This window comes from Podarcis pityusensis, assembly GCF_964106645.2.
Source record: "Podarcis pityusensis genome assembly, chromosome: 4".
NCBI lineage: Eukaryota > Metazoa > Chordata > Lepidosauria > Squamata > Lacertidae > Podarcis > Podarcis pityusensis.
This window is the reverse complement of record NC_138027.1, coordinates 80,819,419-80,838,121: the sequence shown is the minus strand read 5'-3', so window position 1 is coordinate 80,838,121 and position 18,703 is coordinate 80,819,419. Positions and strand designations below refer to the sequence as shown.

Here is an 18,703-nt window from a genome sequence, read left to right as displayed (position 1 = left end):
GCTGCTATTTCTGTAACTGATTTGGTCATGTGCCTTGTAACTGCTTTAGGTTTAAATAGTTTGCATATTAATGTAGGGTTTTCCAGATATTGAAGCAAGCAGGGTGTAATATTCAACTAAGTAAGCCCATTACTATTACTCAGTGCTAGGAGGAAAGGCCAATATTTTCATTTTCGTTCCCTATTACAGTAACTAAAATATTCCCAAGCACAACTAGCCCTTTAATTTGCAGCACCACAGATCAAAATCGCCCACCCCCAGGAAATTCTTCAACTAAAAAATTAAGGAACAATCCCAGGGCCCTATCCCAACAGAAACAAATGGGCTGAGACATATGGGCTTTGCTTCATTTGCTATACATGGAGCATTAATAAAACTGGGCCCAATTTTATGGAACCTCCTTCCAGCTGAGGTAACACAGTCCACCTACCCCTGACCCCAAAACCTACCGAAGACTTTTAATCCAGCAGGCATTGTAACTTAAGCTTGATTTAATAGTTTTAACCAATTTTCACCTGTTCGGTATTATATTTTCTGTATACCACGTAGGGACTATTGTAACCAAGTGGTATATACCGTATTTTTCGCTCCACAGGACGCACTTTTTCCCTCTTAAAATCTAAGGGGGGAAGTCTGTGCATCCTATGGAGTGAATGCAGGGGGAAGACAGGCAGGAAAAGCCCCACAAGTTTCACGCGGCTCTTGCGGGCTTTTCCCCAGGAGGGAGAAGGGCCAGTCAGTCCCTTCTCCCTCCTCGTAGAAAAGCCCACAGGAGCCGCACGCTCCTTAAAGGGTGCTCGGCTCCTGTGGGCTTTTGCAGGAGGTGGGGGAATTGCCATAGCTGCGCGCAGCCTCTCCAGCCGGGAGAGGCTGCACAAGGCTAAAGAAGCCAAGGCAGCGAGCGCGATCCATCCCACTCACTGCCTTGGTTTCTTTAGCCACGCTTCTTTAGCCACGCTGGAGAGGTTTAGCTCCCGGCTGGAGAGGTTGCACGGCTATGGCAGAAGCCAAGACAGCCAGCGGGATGGATCCTGCTCGCTGTCTTGGCTTCTTTGCTCTTTGGGGCTGGAGAATAATATTTTTTTTCTTGATTTCCCCCTCTAAAAACTAGGTGCGTCTTGTGGTCCGGTGCGTCCTATAGAGTGAAAAATACGGTAAGCTGTTTAAACAAATCAATAATATTATATAAGCAAAGTGCCACTTTCAAGCCCAAGATGGCTTCCAAGGACCATTTTACCTCATTCTTTTCTGAGAAAAGGCAGAAACAGAAGGAAACCCTATCCATGGACAATACTTTGCAACAACCGCACAGCATGACTCCACTGGGACCTGTATGTGGCAGGAAGTCGCGAATGACCACAGCATGTGTGCGGGCATCGTGTGTGACAATCTGCACATGGCTTTCACACAATTTCTACATAGAAGTGTGCTAGAAACATATACTGTGTGAAGTGATTCTTAGGTTTTGTTTTGCACCATTGTACTGTTAAACACACACACACACATGAGAGAGAGAGAGAGAGAGAGTGAGTTGTGCATTTTCTCCATCAGCTCCTTCTACAAATATTTCAAGAGAGGCAAGCAGTCTTGAATAGAGTCCCATTAATGAGCTTGCCCAAACTCTACAATCTGTTAAGGAACACTAACAAGTTATTTTCTGAAACTCAATAATAATTGCCTATGAATAATTCACATTAAGTTATGGGAAGAAGAAGAAGAGGAAGAAATCAGTTAATGAATGCAACATGCTGGCTTTCACAATAGCGCCACTGAAAGGTAGAGATAAGTAAATTAATCAGATACAGGTAATCTGAACACCCAAATAGCACTCTACATCATTCGAAGCATGCACGTGTAAGAAAGTAATTTTTAAAAGCAACGTCTTAAACATAATGGAGTGAATATCTCTAGTAGAAAAATTCAGAATCTTTCAGCATTTTGATTTACAATATTAAGTAGGCTGTTGCATCCTAAATATATATGCAGTGGTACCTCTAGTTATGAACATAATTCATTCCAGAGGTCTGTTCTTAACCTGAAACTGTTCTTAACTAGAGGCATGCATTCGCTAATGGGGCCTCTTGCTGCCACTGCACCGCTGGCACATGATTTCTGTTCTCATCCTGGAGCCAAGTTCTCAACTCAAGGTAACTCTTCCAGGTTAGCGGAATTTGTAGCCTGACGTGTTTGTAACCTGAGGCATTTGTAACTCGAGGTACCACTGTATATATATTATAGGAACAGGGAAAACCATTAATCAGAAATAATGACTCAACTCTGCAAAAAGAGTAAAAATGGTTTGAACCAGGCTGACTGCTTGTTGAAATTTCACCATTTGGGTATTTATTTGTTTCATACTGTTACAAGAAAAGGTACTACTGAGATACTTAAAAGAAGCTAAATCTGCCCTCGCATCAACAGGCTTAAAATAAACCAATGCCTAAGACACATTCACAAATAAAGACACACATGAGACAACTCTTTTTCAGAAGGGCTTGCCTTACTCTCGTCAATTCATGCGCACATTTTATGAGCACAACTATTCTCCTTACTTTTCCCACTCCAAGAAGAGATGTGATGTGAAAATATCCCAGAATGCTCCTTCCTAACATTTGTGGTAGGACAAAGGCACCTTGGGCCCTGATCTGGTAACGTCCACATGAACAAGGACAGGGATATGTAATTCCCCTTACAGAAGACACCATGCTCCCTCTCTCCCTTCCACTCCCCTCAGAGGGCCAAATCAAATGTCATGTGCCCCATCCGAAGGCTGCTGAAGAGGAGGAGAGCTTCACACAGGAGGGCACAACAGCCTCCATCTTGAAAACCACAAATGGAAAGAAGTCCACCTAAGAGGACTTGTCCTCTTTCTTCTCCCCACCACCCACAGCTTCCAAAAGGGCTATCCAGAGGGTTGGGGAACTTTCCTGAGCAATGTGGGAAAGAGCATAGGGGGGCAGCACTGAAAAGGTGACCCAAAATCAGGCAGAGGAACTTGTAGCTCCATTCATACAAGGTTCCTCTTCAAGATTTTGGGTAAGTTCCCACAACCACCAACAGCTCACCTCCTATCCCACACTGTTCGCTTGGGTCCCCCAACTCCAAAGAGGCATTAATGGGGCTATAGAGGGAGGTTCAAGGGTACCATTGAGAGGGTCTGTTGTTGCAGCTCCCCGATAGTGGAATCCTCTCCCCAGTGAAGTCCACATAGTGCCATCATTAACTTCTCTCTTTTTCCAGGCAGCTGGTGGCTGATGGTGATTTTGCTATTTCTTGCTATTACTTTGCTGCTGAAGATCTGCTGCTGTTTTATTGGGTCTTTTCTATGGGTTATTGTATGCCTTTAAGAATAATAATAATAATAATAATAATAATAATAATAATAATTTATTTGTACCCCGCCCATCTGGCTGGGTTTCCCCAGCCACTCTGGGCAGCTTCCACAGAAACCAAAAATACACTAAAATGTCACACATTAAAAACTTCCCTGAACAGGGCTGCCTTAAGATGTCTTCTGAATGTCAGGTAGTTGTTTATCTCTTTGACATCTGATGGGAGGACGTTCCACAGGGCGGGCGCCACTACCGAGAAGGCCCTCTGCCTGGTTCCCTGTAGCTTTGCTTCTCGCAATGAGGGAACCGCCAGAAGGCCCTCAGAGCTGGGCCTCAGTATCCGGGTAGAACGATGGGGGTGGAGACGCTCCTTCAGGTATACTGGGCCGAGGCCGTTTAGGGCTTTAATATGTAACATACAGAAATTGTTCTTCTGATTTGCTTTATGATCTTAAAATTTTGGAAGTTTGGAGACTCCTTATGTTGCAACTAATAAATGGAATTAAAATCCTTATTCACAGATCACAGGATCCAAGTTCATATTTGTACTGAGCTCGGTCTGTGAGTCAATCCAATTGCACAGGCCACTTCTATGCCGCCACAGCTGATCCCTAGTAGGAAGATGGCTTGGAGAGACTCCAAAATATTGTGCTGACTCATTCAGAAAAGCCCAACATAAACTTACACACACCCCATATTGCAGAGTAGTGCAATACACAAGTAACTTCTGTAGTCTCAATAAGCAAACTGTGTTTGTCAGGCACTGAGAGGTAACAGAAGAACAGATAAAGAGAATCAAAATTAAGTTACGACATGCGGTAATTATGTTCATTAAATGGTTACCTTTAAAAACTTGATTTTGTCCGGATCGGCGTAACTGAATGAAATGGAATGCTAGGGACGTCAAAAGCAAAAAAAGGGTTTATTTAAGCACTTACCAGAGTGTAGAAAATAATTTCCCCATTGTTCACACTGATGATAAACTTCACACTGAGCAATTTCGTTTTCGTGATGAGGAAATGCAAGATCGATTCCACCAGTGTGGATATCCAAATGTCCTCCAAACACCAGACTACAACAAAAGCAATCAATGAGTGGGAGTTTGGGGGGGAGGAGAAAAAAGACAGAGAAAGACATTCCTGTTACAGTTCAGTAAAGAGAAGAATTGGGAGCCAGCTCTGGAATTTATTCAAACCACTACATCAGCTTAAGTTTATCATACAAGGAATCATCTATATATAGGTTTTCTATTAGCCAAATGAAGTGTGTGTGTGTGTCATATTCTTTGATTTATTTTTTTCAGAAGCGCTGAAAAAAAGCACTGTATTTGTGTTCAATCCACAGGAGCAGATCAATAATGGCACTTTACCAATCTGTTCCGATCTCACTCCAAATAAGCAGAAAGATTTTTTAAAACATTACAAGGCAAGCCAGTTTAAGAGGAGCACCTTGCAAAGTGTGGTTTTCCAGGATTCTAAGATTGATTTCAATCGGCCGTGGTGTTTTTTGCAGAATAAGAGCAACAGAGGGACAGTCTGTGCAGCAAGTTTTTCCTCCTATGCAAGAAGTCCCATGCATCCCTGGGTATGCATCAGCAAATGTAATGTTTGACCAAGGCAACCACAGTTGCAACCAGCAGCAATTGTGCACAAGCGTTTCAATAAGGCAGAAGCAGATGCAACTGCAGCACAATAGTTCTGGATGTCGTCATTCATTATTGCCAAATTAACCAGCAAGCTGAGCTCCGTTAACAAAGTGTTTGGCGTTCCATACAGTACGAGGTGCCTGTTCTCTGCTCCCTTGCACACATATAAAGGGATGGCATTAAATTGAGCCACTTACTTGAATGCTGCAGTACTTCCATTTACCTCTAGATGGAAGTGGCCTTACCCTTATTAAACACTGTAATCTCAGCCCCAAAGAGTTTAACTGAGACAGCAGAGGAACTGCAGCCTTGGTCCAGCTTCCAGATTGTCAAAGACTACCTATCTCCATTGTCTCTCAAGACAGACCGAGGACAACAACACTGATCATTATTTTATATTGCTTATAGATATTTTATTGACTAAGCGGTTTACAATTTGTTCTCAGTAAAGAAAATATATTCAGCCAAATGCTTCTTAAAACTTTGCGTGTTGAGGACTACTTGTTCCGCTCCCTTGTTTTCCATGAACTACATTAGAAGGTGTTTTTGAAATGGCTTCTGAGTTGAAGTGCTTTGGGGACCCCAATCCAGCTGAACTGAACAGACAGCATGAAGTGGAGAAGAGGGAAGCACTCCTAGGTCTACAAAGACTTGTCCTAGACCCCTAAGACATTCGCCTATCTGTCACCTAAAAATGATGTCACCTTGTGTGTTCCAAGTACAGATGCACAGACCGTAGGAGCTGCCATTTTGTTCGACATTCACCGCCATAAACTCCAGATAAGTCAAAGTAAGAAGAACCTGCTGGATCAGGCCAATGGCTCAGGATAGCTCAGTATCCTCCTCTCACAAGGGCTAACCAGATTGCTTTGCTTGCAGGAAGCCTTAAGTGTGCCAGCTTCTCTCTCTGTTTCTACTCTGGCTTTGCAGACTGCCTAAAATAACATTGTACAGTCATACCTTGGGTTACAGACGCTTCAGGTTGCTTTTTTTGGGTTGCGGACCGTCGAAACCCAGAAGTACCAGAACGGGTTACTTCCGGGTTTCGGTGGTCGTGCATGCGCAGAAGCGCTAAATCACGCTTTGCGCATGTGCAGAAGCGCCAAATCGCAATCCGTGCATGCACAGATGCGGGTTGCGAACACTGCGGGTTGCGAATATGCATCCCGCACGGATCATGTTCTCAACCTGAACGTCCACTGTAAACCGCAGTTTAGGAATCACCGGCTTGGCTCCCCTGTAGGATCATTGCATCTCTCGTATTGGTGTGCTCTCCTGACTTGCCACAGCGCATCGAAGCAAGCGCAAGATGTGGGCTACAAAGGCATCAGATGTTACTGCCTTTAGTTTGCAGCCCTTCCACTCAGAAGAGCTGTCCTTAAAATGTGATTTCATTATTTGCTTTCTCCCTCAAACTGCAATTGCCATTAATTGTCACTTATTAAAAATTTAAACTGTTTTCAACAGAAACCCTCCGTGATTCACATGTCAATCGCTTTCTAATGCATGCTCATAAAAAAACAAAGACGAAGAAGTCCAGACCGGCTGACCTTGATATCGTTGAACACTCAATGTGCCAGCCAGGCCTTCCGTTCCCCCAGGGAGAACCCCAGCACGTCTCTTGAGGTTTGGCTGCCTTCCAAAGAGCGAAATCCTTCACGTTACGCTTATCGCTGTCGGCTGCCAATAACAAGGGGTGACGCATTAACAAAGATGCTCGGAATGAGTTAAGTGTGTAAAAGAGATCTCTGCTATATTCCGTAAGTAATCTGGACAGCTTCATATGTCTCACTAGCGCGTCTCAAGACCTGCCACTAGGCCTTAGGCCACTTTCAGTGCAATTTTAAAGGCCAAATATTTGGGGAGTGGGGTCACCTGAGGGGAGCATCACCAAATCACAGCAGGGGAATCAGAATCATAGAATTGTAGGAGTTGGAAGAGAACTCGAGGGTCGTCAAATTCAACCCCTTGCAATGCAAGGAATCTCAACACATAGTCCTCCATCCAATTTAAAAACATACTGGACCCTGCTTAACTTTGCAAATGGGCTAGAAGTTTTATGGCTGCACCACTAGGAGGGCATCTCTGTGGGAGCTGTCAGCTTTTGTTTTTAATAAAAATGGACACACATGGGTGCAGGGGTTGTCCAGAGCACCACACTGATGTACTTATGGAAGCAGTTATAAATAACCTGTACAAATTAAATTTAAAACTGGGAGGTTCCACAAAATACTCTTTAGGAGCCAGATGCAGCCCATGTGCTACAGCTTAGCAACCCTGGCTTACACAGAACCAAGTTAAAACAGGGCTACTAGCCTCCTTTCTATGTATTATATACTTTTTGCATAGAATACATACAAAGCCTCCATAATTCATGCAGAAGCCAACACAGCTTTTGTTAACTTACCTGGTTCCTCTTGGGTGTCAGGGTAAACCTGCATTAGCTTTCCGTATCTGTCTCCCCTAGAACGGACATCAAAATAAACATTACCTGTCGGAAATAAACAGTTTGGTCTTATTACAAAGATGGAAGCGATTAGGCCTACTGATTTAAGGCAAGGGTAGCAAATGTAGTGCTCAACAGAAGTTGTTGGATCACAATTCTCATCATCCCTGAAGGTTGACTGTGCTGGCTGGAGCTGATGGGAGTTGGAGGACACCCTGCTGACTATCCTTGGATTAAGGAGAAAATCTACACCTGAGTTTCCCAAACTTGGGTCTCCAGCTGGTTTTGGACTACAATCCCCATCCTCCCTGACCAATGATCCTGCTAGCTAGGGATGATGGGAGTTGTAGTCCAAAAGCAGCTGGAAACCCAAGTTTGGGAAACCCTGATTTACACATTCCTCTATATTTATGCACCCAGCACACCACCACGCAGGTACTGAACAGTGCCAGCAACCATGGGGAGATGGTACCCCTATGCTGATCACATAAACGAAGCAAGCTGCATGTGGAATCATCTGCCAAAGTGGACTGGCCCAAGGTCACTCAATGAACTTCCTGGCTGACTAGGGATTTGAACCCTGCTCTCACAGGTCCTCGTCTGCCACTCTTAACTACTAGGCCACAATGGCTCAAAGTTAATAGTTACATTAACTCTGCATTTGCTATTTAACAGCTGGACAAGACGTATTCAAGGCAACATGAAGAAAAAAACCAGACAAAAAAATTTCTTCTACACTAATTAACATGCAATTGCATTGTTCAGAAGATTTACCTTTCGATGTTGCATAAGCGTGCCCGCTAGCAATGATCTGCTGTATAAAAGAAATGATCTGAGGAATATTTTCAGTCACTCTCATATATATTGTAGGAGGTAGAACCTGAAAATTTAAAAGAAGTCATCAGCTTTGATTAATAAATGTGGACTACCAGCAGCAGGTTTAAGTGTTACCTGGTCGATAGAATAACAAAAAGAACACCAAGTTCACAGGAAGCATCAATGAAGTTGGGGAGACACCTAAATATGCATAGGCAATTAGTTCAACAGACCAAGGAAGAGGTCCAGCACTGCCCAGGCATCTTTTCCAACAAATAAAAGATGTCTTCCATATTAGAGGAAATATCTGTACCTTTAAAGCATCCATGTCTTGCTTGAAGTCCTCCTCATAAAAGCGAGCAAGAGACACTGGTGATATGCCCATCTGTAAGAAAGGAACGCACAGGTAAATTTGTTTGATCAGTTAGTTAATAGCGAACTGAAGGAGAGAAAAGAAATCCAAGATAAAACCAATAAGCCACATTAACTGCTAGCCTGAGGAGCGCAACAATCTTACATATCAAGGGAGAAGGGAACTGATCTTTTTTTGGGGGGGGGGCATCCTTTAAAAAGGTAAAGGTAAAGGTACCCCTGCCCGTACGGGCCAGTCGTGTCCGACTCTAGGGTTGCGTGCTCATCTTGCTCAAGAGGCCGTGAGCCGGCGCCGTCCGAAGACACTTCCGGGCCACGTGGCCAGCGTGACGAAGCTGCAGCTGGCGAGCCAGCACCAGCGCAGCACACAGAAATGCCGTTTACCTTCCCGCTATAAAGCGGTCCCTATTTATCTACTTGCACTTTGACGTGCTTTTGAACTGCTAGGTGGGCAGGAGCTGGGACCGAACGATGGGAGCTCACCCCGCCGTGGGGATTCGAACCGCCGACCATATGATCGGCAAGTCCTAGGCGCTGAGATTTTAACCCACAGCGCCACCCGTGTCCCCCCCTTAATCTAAAGGTAGCTTCAATTTCAAACACAGAATTAAAAATACCCCCATTCATAGTCAAACAGGAATGACAGGTAACAGCTCTCCGGAGCCCTGACAACAACAAAAAGCCCAAACATTCAGGGAAATTCCTTGAAACACTTCAAAACGGGCCAAACTAGACTGGTAATGGAGCGATATGCCCCCCTTGCCCCACAGCACCCCCACTTGTTTTGATTACTGTTTGGGGCTGAGGCCTACAAAAACAAGTGTTTATCATTTTGAAGGAATTCCCTTGGTTTTAACTCCTTTGCATCACCAGAAAGTCAGCCCAGAGGGGGAATCACCACAAAACCAAATTGTATTGTCTATGTGACATCATTATGCTGCCCACAGGATCCCAAATTGTTTGGGACAGTCTTTCCCAGCCAGGTACTCTCTATATGTTTCTAACCACAACTCCCCATCAACTCCAGCCAGCACAAACACCAAGCTGGAGAAGGCTGATCTGGGATCAGGCAGGAAGCAGCCTGGGGATTATTATTATTTGCTTATGTTTTAAAAAGTATTTTTCAGTACTTTGGATCTTCCCCTTCAGAGCTGGTGGGAAAGAAGGAACTATGAGCGACAAGTAAAAATGTTAAGTACTGTATGGACGAAAGCTTGGAGGACCCCCCCCATATGGTACAAGAGGCACCATACGTCAACAACTCAAGTTACTACATTTAAATGTTCCAGAAATTCCCATCATACAAAAACTGAGCTGCTCAATGCCAATATATTATGCCAAATGTTAGGACAGAAAATTGGGCAGATGGGGAAACAGAAAAAAATTACTGAATTGCAAGGATAGAACTGGTTTAACTGCATTTAGGTAGGTTAGCATTTGATGGCACTGGGGTATCTGGGTAGAATTGTGACAGATAACTGGAAGAGAACCTTTAAAATGTGATAATGATTTCCAATCCTTGTTAAGTGGGAATCCTGGTTATTATTTATTAATTTTAAAAGTATACCACAGTACACACTCTCTCTATATAACATATGTATATAAATCTCTAGGTGGTTTACGCAAAAGCTATAAAAAAATGACAATCACTACCACCAATTAAAGTTCCTAACAATGTGGTAAGAACACAAAACTGTATAGCACAAAGAAAAATCAAGCATTGTACAAAACAAAATAAACATTAAGAAGTCCAGGAAAGTTTAGATCAGGCATCCCCAAACTTGGCCATCCAGCTGTTTTGGGACTTCAACTCCCATCATCCCTAGCTAACAGGACCAGTGGGCAGGGATGATGGGAATTGTAGTCCCAAAACATCTGGAAGGCCGAGTCTGGGGGTGCCTGGTTTAGGTGAACATAATCTTAAAGAAGCATTCAAAGGTATTGCCGTTTCTGCCTCACAAATAACCCACGGACGGGTGCTATCGCCAAGAAGACTCACTTCTTAAGCATTGTCAACAAGTAACAACTAACTGGTCACAGAACAACTGGCAGGCTCTTCTTTGAACAGCTTAAAAGATTGACTTGGTCTGTACCTGGGGATGCAGTCTGCAGAATATTATGGTTCCCAAAGTTTTAAATAACAGCAACCACATCCTTCTGAACATGGCTCAGTAGCTAATAGCCACTGCACATCTTTCAACACTGGTGTAACATGTATATAGCTTGGTGTCCCACCAAGCACTATAGTTGCTGCATTTGGTGCTTGCTGCAAATTCCAAACCAGGTACAAGGGCAGCCCCACAAATAGCACATCACAGTAGTCTAATTGTGAGGTTATCCATGCATAAACTACTGCAGCAAGGCTATCCCTCTCCAGGAATGGTTGCACCAGTCAAAACTGGCAATGTGTGTGCTTAACCACTGATGTCACCTGATCCATCACTAGTGACAGTGATGGATCTCAGAGAAATCCCAAAATACACACTTCCTCCTTCAGAGGCATTCCTATCCAGCGCCTTCATTCCTTTATCACAGCTAACACTGCCACAGCTGTATTACTTAACAGAGGTTAAGGTAGGAGATGGAAATTTACTTCAAGAGGGACAGGCATGGGGACAGATCTCCTAACTGCAACTGAGAGAAGCCTCTCTCTTGTTTGGCTGAGGCCTAGCAGAACTTTTCACCTACAAAAAGATAGAGAGAGTCTGCAAATCTCCCAAATTTTGATCCTGCCATGCAATACAGTCATACCTCGGGTTACAGACGCTTCAGGTTGCGGGGTTTTTTGTTTGTTTTATTTTTGTTTTTGTTACGGACCTGCCTAAACCCAGAAGTACCAGAACAGGTTACTTCCGGGTTTCAGGGGTCGCGCACGCGCAAAAGCACTAAATTACACTTTGCGCATGCGCAGAAGTGCCGAATCGCAACCTGCACATGCGCAGACGCACCGCTGTGGGTTGTGAACGCTGCGGGTTGTGAACGTGCATCCTGCAACCCGAGCGTCCACGGTATCCGTTTCATTTCACAGCCTACCCAGACTGGCTATAATGCAAACAGTACAATACAGCACATTTGTAAAATCCACTGGATTGCGAACCAAAAAGCAAGCTGAACTATATACACTTACCTCACTGGCTCTCTTAATTATTTTGTCATCTATATCTGTAATCCCCATCACCATGACGACTTCCTTTCCAAACATCTTTGTCAGTATTCTTCGAATTATATCAAATTTAACATAGGAGCTGAAAGAGAGGGGGAAAGGCACATGTATTACGGGCCCCAGTCGGATATGAAACAGGTTGGTTTTATGTTAAGTAGACATACTGAAGCTAGGATTTTATTTTATTTTTTGCTTCAGAAGCCTCAGCAGAAAGACGAACACCTTGTTAAAGCTTGAGGCACAGTGACCCATCATATTTTGGATCTCAGAAGTGAATTTTTCTCCATGCCAGGCTGACTTTCCCCCCTATCTTTTCTTCCAAGCCTCACTTGGGTGCATTTAACTACACTTCTTATTCTGCAGGATGCTGATAGCTTGCACTTGGCTAACTCCTCAGGATTACAATTCTAGTATTCCTGCTCTCTGCTGAAAAACAGCTTGATGCTAATGTACTCATAAGAAGAGTATCTACTACACAAAATAAGAGTCTATATTGAAGCCGGCTGGTGCAGAACTAATTCCGACAAAAAAAATATGAAATTTTAGCATGTGAAGGCTTACCAAGCATGTCCAAGGTGTGCATGGTCATAGACAGTAGGTCCACAGCTATACCTGTGAATAAAATTAAGATCTACTAAGAAAAACACCAGAAGGCGTTACCTAATGATCAGTTTCAAAATTCACATCAACCATTACACAGCTGAATAAGGAGGGTGAAGCACATGACCTCTGAACTCGGAGCCCATTTTAGGCACAGTAGGGAAAACTACCGGTAATTCCGCCCCCCCCCCCGGGAAAAAACAAGTCTTTGTTAAGCAAACAATACAAGGTTCCTGGACTCGGTCCTTGCCCACGCTCCTTAACTGCTGCCTCCTCTGTCAAGTTTGCCTAAAGCTTTTTGTTATTCTGTTCCTGGCCTTGCCTTGTTTCCTAGAGGTACACAACATCTCAATTTCCCCATTTTTGAACTCACACCTGTTCCATTCAGTGTCCCTGTTCTCCACCATGTCTCAGCCTTCTGCTTACTCACACACCTACTGAGAAATTGCTTCTCTACCTCTCTCAAAGTCTGTATCCATTATGCCATGGTGCAATTCTGGTTTCAACTTTTTAAAAGCGCACGCCACGTATAGCTGTGAGCCGGATTACTGAGCAAAACCCCACAAATAAATCCTATGCACACCTAATTGTAAGTTCCATCCAACTTATTTCCACATAAAGCACCCAAGGATTGTGCCACAACTTTTGCTGGTTTTTAATATTTAGGTAAAGGTAAAGGGACCCCTGACCATTAGGTCCAGTCGTGGCCGACTCTGGGGTTGCGGCCCTCATCTTGCTTTACTGGCTGAGGGAGCCGGCATACAGCTTCCAGGTCATGTGGCCAGCATGACTAAGCTGCTTCCGGTGAACCAAAGCAGCGCACGGAAACGCCGTTTACCTTCCCGCCGGAGTGGTACCTACTTATCTACTTGCACTTTTGACGTGCTTTCGAACTGGTAGGTTGGCAGGAGCAGGGACCGAGCAACGGGAGCTCACCCCGTCGCGGGGATTCGAACCACAGACCTTCTGATCACCAAGCCCTAGGCTCTGTGGTTTAGACCACAGCGCCACATGCGTCCTAATATTTTAATATTTAGCTGGACCCAAATGTACTGCATTACTAATTACTAGTTCCCCTGGGAGCTTCGTTTCTAACAAACTGCAACATCTCAAAAGGTGAGACTTTACCCTCTTCACTGCTGGGGGTGGGGGGCGGAGAGGAATCCATTTTATTTACCTATTTACCTATTTATTATTTACCTATCCATTTTATTGCTAGCTATGAAGGTGTCCCGGCAAGGGGGGGGGGGAATAAATTAAAAGGAATAGGAGCACAATTTTCTAAGTATTCTAACCAAGTCACCACATCCGCGTTTCGCAGGATGAGAGGCTCTTTCCTTCTGCTCAGGCTGTTGTACGCCTGGATCCCGCTGTCCCGGCCCGCGGGCTTGATCCACTTGGTCCCGCGCTCCGGACCACCGCTGCACCTTGCGCTCCGGGAAGCGACGCCCAGAAGATGCTTGCCTTCAGCAGCTGAAGCACCTTCGCCGGCTGATAGGCGGAGGAGGGCCAGTCTCCCATAACGCCTGAAACCCAGACGCGGCGAGCAGGAGGAGCAGCCGGCGCCGGCGCCGGCGCCGGCGCGCCAAGGAACCAAGAAAGCGCGAAACATGCTCCTCGACGGCGGCCCCCGAGCCTGTTTGGGGCGCTTTGGGTTTGGTTTCCCGGCTCCTCTTTACAAATCAGCTGCTTGGCGCCCAGGCCAGCAATGCCACGGGCTGCGGCGCCCGCATGGTCGGGCTGCAGAAATGCAATGAGGAGGCAACGCGCCTCCTCCTTGGCGTAAGGAGGGCGGCGCTGCGCGGGCGCCGGAACCGCTCGGAAGAGGAAAGGGAGACGCGCACAGCCTGCCGCGCCTGTAGCAACAGCCGGCGCCGCCTGTGCAGCTACAGCCAGAAAACCCACCAGGAAAAGGAGGAGCTTTCTTTGCCTGAAGCTGGGAGGGGAAAGCGGAGGGAAGGAGGCGGCATTTGGGTTGCTCGCCGCGCTGGTAGAATAGCGCCTCGGCTGCAATAGCTTTCGCATTCCCTCCCCTCGTCTCTTCTTCCAAATCCCCTGCTCTCCTGGTTCCCACCGACCTTGGAAATAGCGCGACCGTCCTTAGCAGATCAAAGTATAGCTTCCGATGCAATGCGCGCGTGAAGCCCTTCAAGGAGACTGAATTGCTGGGAAAGGGCGCCTGAGGCGCGTAGGCTTCCTTCCTCTCCCTCGCCCCGCGACATCCTTTTTTTTTTGAAGTCGGTGGAACGGATCTGGTTAGCACCGTAAAATGTAAAACCCCCTGAGAGCTCCGAGCGCGGGCGACGGCGGCAGTTGGTTTTAGCAATAGCCTCGCTCCAGATCTACAAAGAGCAAGGTTTCCAATCTGAACGAGCATCGCACGGCAAAGTTATTAAGAGGAACCAGGACCTTAATTTTTGGAGTCAGATTTTTATTTTATTTTTTTACAACGTGCAAGGTATAGGGGAGGGGGATAAATTTGAAAGTGTTATTTTTTATTTATTTTTTTAAACCATAAAATATAATTTTATTTATCGAAATGAAGCAAAATCTACAGTAAGATGGGAAATAAGGCACTCGCTCTCAGTGGAAGACTGAATGGGGCAGCTGACAATCATGTGAGCCTCAGAAAATGTGTTATTTGATTACTGCGGTACTGTATTGCCTTGTAATTATAGGAGAAAAAATAGCCAGGATTCCTACAAATTCCTAAACATTTCCTGGTTATTAGTATTTTACATCAGTCCACTTGTTCCTTGGGAGAAGATCCACAGAAAAGGCTGATAGCTTTTATTGGGGTGGCCAACCTAGAATACATTCTTGTCAATGGCTCATTTACTTCATTTTGCAGCCCTTGGGCCTCTACAGCCGAGCATTTTTTAATTGTTGAGTCATGTAGATGAGTATAAACATGTGTTCTGTGCTGGTTCTTTGTTGGTCCAATTAAGGCTGCAGTTTGAGACACATTTACTAGGGAGAAAGCTCCACAGAACACAGTGTGACATACTTTGGAGTGATCATAGACAGAAATGGATCATGCTACAACAGCCAGAACAGCCTCTGGAAGTCCATTTGTCCTTGGTCTTGTCGATGACAAATTGGCAGTAGGTATTTGCCAAGTGGGGTCCCAACCAGGTGTTCTTGGTAACTCTCCCCCAAGATTGGATTTTACACTACTCCAGCCCCCAACACGCTATTGAAATCAGCATCTCCCAGCAACAATATAGTTTGGTTTTTTTAAAAGGGCACAATCCAGATGAAGGTAAGCGTTTTTATCTTCGATTAAATTCAGTGGTAGTCCAAAATCACATGTACTTTTAAAAGTGCATTTAGTTATAACAAGAGGTTGCACAAGCTGAATTTGCCAGTATGCGATTGAATCTCTCACACACATACAAGAAGCACCCACTGTTCTGCAACCAGACAAGGAAAGGGGCCCACAGGTATCCTATCGTTTTCTTCAGGATTCCTGAACGTAACCTGATAAATTTTCCTGCAGTCATGTCACCCCCCTACCCACCCACCAAAAACTGACATGACTGCAGGAAAATTTATCAAGTTACATTTGAGTTCAATGGGACATGCTCCCAGATAAGTGTGTACAGATTTGCAGCCTTAGCCTGGAACCAATGCTTTATCTTTGTATAATATGTTCTGTTTCATTGCATCCACAACTCTGTGTGCAAAAAAATAACGTTTACTGTAATGCATATAGCAGCTTAAGAGAACACAATAAAAAAATACGATTTATGTTTTGTCTAAGTCAGCAGCATTATTTCTGTTAAACTGGAGTAAATGAGGCTAAAATAAGGGGCTAATCAACGGATCTAATTGCTAGTTGGGGGTGGAGGCCACCCAAGTTGAGAAAAATCTTCCTGCCCCAAACTGTACTGTGCTGTCCAATAGACTCTGATTATAGAAAGGGTATCAGGCTTTGCCCATACAAATACTAACCCTGCAAACCTATACTTCAAAGTAAACTCCACTGAGTTCAATGGAGCTTACTCACAGGTAAGTGTCTCTAGATTTGGAGCCATAGTTTCTCTTGAGTTCCAGAAGACTCTAAAGCACTGGGCATTGTTTTTAGGAAATCCTACTTTGTTTCGCTTTCTACCAGACAGAACTAAGATGTAGGGGGGAGAGAAAGAGGAAAGGAAAAATTAACAAATTACAGGCTGCAGATTCCGGGAAGCGAAAGGCGGGAGAGGAAGGGGGGGAGTGTGTCTTTCATGACTTAACCAATGGGCTTCAAGGTTTTTTTAGGGGGCTGATGTGTGGGTGTTTCTTGCTTCTTACATGTACAGTAATAGCCATTGTTGCCTGGTGCAGAAAATGCAGAAAGGAAAAGTGAACCTTCCTGCTAGCCGGTGGAGACGAGGAAGACAACAAAGCACCGTGTCTTTTGGGAGAGCTCCTCCCCTTCTGCTACCAGCGAGATCCACCACCATTTGATCATGGCTTCAGCGGCGGCGGCGGGTCAGGGAAACTCTTAAACGAGCTTATTGGGGCAAATCCAGATCCCTGTTCTTGGAAACGGGCTATGAAGGACATAGACTAAAAGCTGCTTCCTTTGGAATCTACTCCCCTCCCCCCCGCATCGCGCTTTGGAGAGGGAAAAACCGAGCGGTTTGGAATGGATACAGATCCATGCTTTTAAGGGAAGGCATCTCTTCCCACCATCCTCGCGGTTTTGGCGATGCTATTTCCAGAAGCTGAGCTAAGTAATGAGCAGCGAAGGTGGCTGCTGATGCATCTTCCTGACTCTCCTTTATGGTGGGCGAAGAGTTTGCTGCAGATCGTAATAGTCCCTGGTGATCAAAGGCAAAGACTCCCGTTCCTCGCCTGCCGGATTAGTACTCTCCCCGCCCCCCAAGTGGGCATTGCTGCCGCCACCCCGCTTGCGCAGAGTATGCAGGTATCCCCGTAGTGCCATACAGGAATACAGTATCGCACTTTCAAAAATGTTAAATCCGAGACAGCGGCTGCTGCGCATCGCCCGTACTTTTAAGAGAAGCCGTTTGCAGGAAATCGCGAAAGTTTGCTTTCTTGCTTTGCTTTCAAAAAAACAAATCGTCTTTCTTGTTTATTTTTTATACAGCATCCCAGGCTACAGCGTGCATTATTTAAAACCCTAAGTTTATCCTGCCGACAACTCAGTGTTGTTGGTTTGTGGAAAGTGCTCACAAACCCCAGTTGTGAAAACATTTTGCCTTTTTCGCTCGAGATCTATAGCGGGCGAGAGCAGCCGGCAGCAGGAACCAAGTATGGCATTTGCTACCACTTTCCAGCTGCAGAGGCCTTTTTTATTCTACTCCCCGCTCCCGGCCACATTTTCCCAGCGATCCCAATTCACCCATGTGCCCTAAATCGCAACGCCTCTTTCGAACCAGCAGCACGCCTATTTAGGAATGCTTGCACCAGCTACTTCCATTCCCAGGCTACGGGGAGTGGGTGAAGAATACATCTGAATGAATTAACACCGGCAAATAACTGCCGGGCGCTAAGTAACCTCGTTCCCCACGCGTCCCCCTCCTTTTGTTTTCTGCAGCCGAGTGTGCCTTGGTTTTCAGATCAGGCAACCTTAAAAAGCAGCGGGGGGTTACCCCTATGTCGGGACTGCAATGGCCACAACCCAGGCGCATGCGGCCTGCGGTGCGGGTGAGGAAAGAAAGAAAAGGCTGCTGGGAAATGTAGTTCCCTTTCACCCCCTTCCTCCTCCCGCTTCGCACCCTCCATTTTCTCGTTCCATGGATGACGGTGTGCGCACGCGCCGCCGCCTTCCTCGTCTCTCGCTCTCTTCCGGCCCCCCCTCTACCTCCTCCTCCACCACCACCACCACCATAAACCCGCGACCTCCCATTGGGCGGCCGAAGCGGAGGGGTGGAGCGCGAGGCTGAGCCGCGATTGGCCAGAGGCGCTGCCTTTAACTTGGATTATAGTTCTCGATGCGGTTGCTCCGGTTGTTAGTTTTCAAGGAGGGAAAAGAGAGAAAAAAAAGGCCGCCTCTGTTTCAAGCGCGGGGGGGGGGGGGAGTCCTGCGAACTAAGGGGAAGGGTGCATGTGTGTGTAGAGCATCGTGCCTTTCACAGCCCACCCTCCACAACACAACACAACACGCCTCCCTTGGTCCTTGCGTTGTCAGAAACCGGGGCTCCCTCGCAGCAATCCTGGCCACCCTCGGGAGTTTCACGCGTGTTTCCAAGCACGCGTGCAAAAGCGCCAGGGTTGAAGCCCCCCCCCTTAAGCGGAGGCGAACCCCGCTCGCAAACTCGCTCTCTTGCTTTACTCTAAGTCAAGCAGCAACAAATAATGAAGGCACGGAAGGCCTC

At 45.8% G+C, this 18,703-nt stretch overlaps 1 protein-coding gene across 5 annotated transcripts in view; it reads right to left on the bottom strand.

Moving 5' to 3' along the window:
• Positions 1-14,238, bottom strand: part of CARS2 (cysteinyl-tRNA synthetase 2, mitochondrial) — a 43,074-nt gene extending 28,836 nt beyond the window's left edge. For 4 of the 5 annotated variants that reach the window (XR_013985377.1, XR_013985378.1, XR_013985379.1 and 1 more), the window contains exons 1-8: positions 13,670-14,238; positions 12,336-12,386; positions 11,739-11,856; positions 8,553-8,624; positions 8,198-8,303; positions 7,385-7,468; positions 6,528-6,657; positions 4,271-4,404 (exon numbers count right to left, since the gene is read on the bottom strand). Coding sequence is in view for 2 of the 5 variants with exons in the window: in XM_081003072.1 (XP_080859198.1) it covers positions 4,271-4,404; positions 6,528-6,657; positions 7,385-7,468; positions 8,198-8,303; positions 8,553-8,624; positions 11,739-11,856; positions 12,336-12,386; positions 13,670-13,986 (1,012 nt within the window). In the remaining 3 variants the exon portion in view is untranslated. The remainder of the gene's footprint in view (positions 1-4,270; positions 4,405-6,527; positions 6,658-7,384; positions 7,469-8,197; positions 8,304-8,552; positions 8,625-11,738; positions 11,857-12,335; positions 12,387-13,669) is intronic. The other variant, XM_081003073.1, reaches the window with a different exon arrangement.
• Between the last annotated feature and the right edge of the window lie 4,465 nt (positions 14,239-18,703).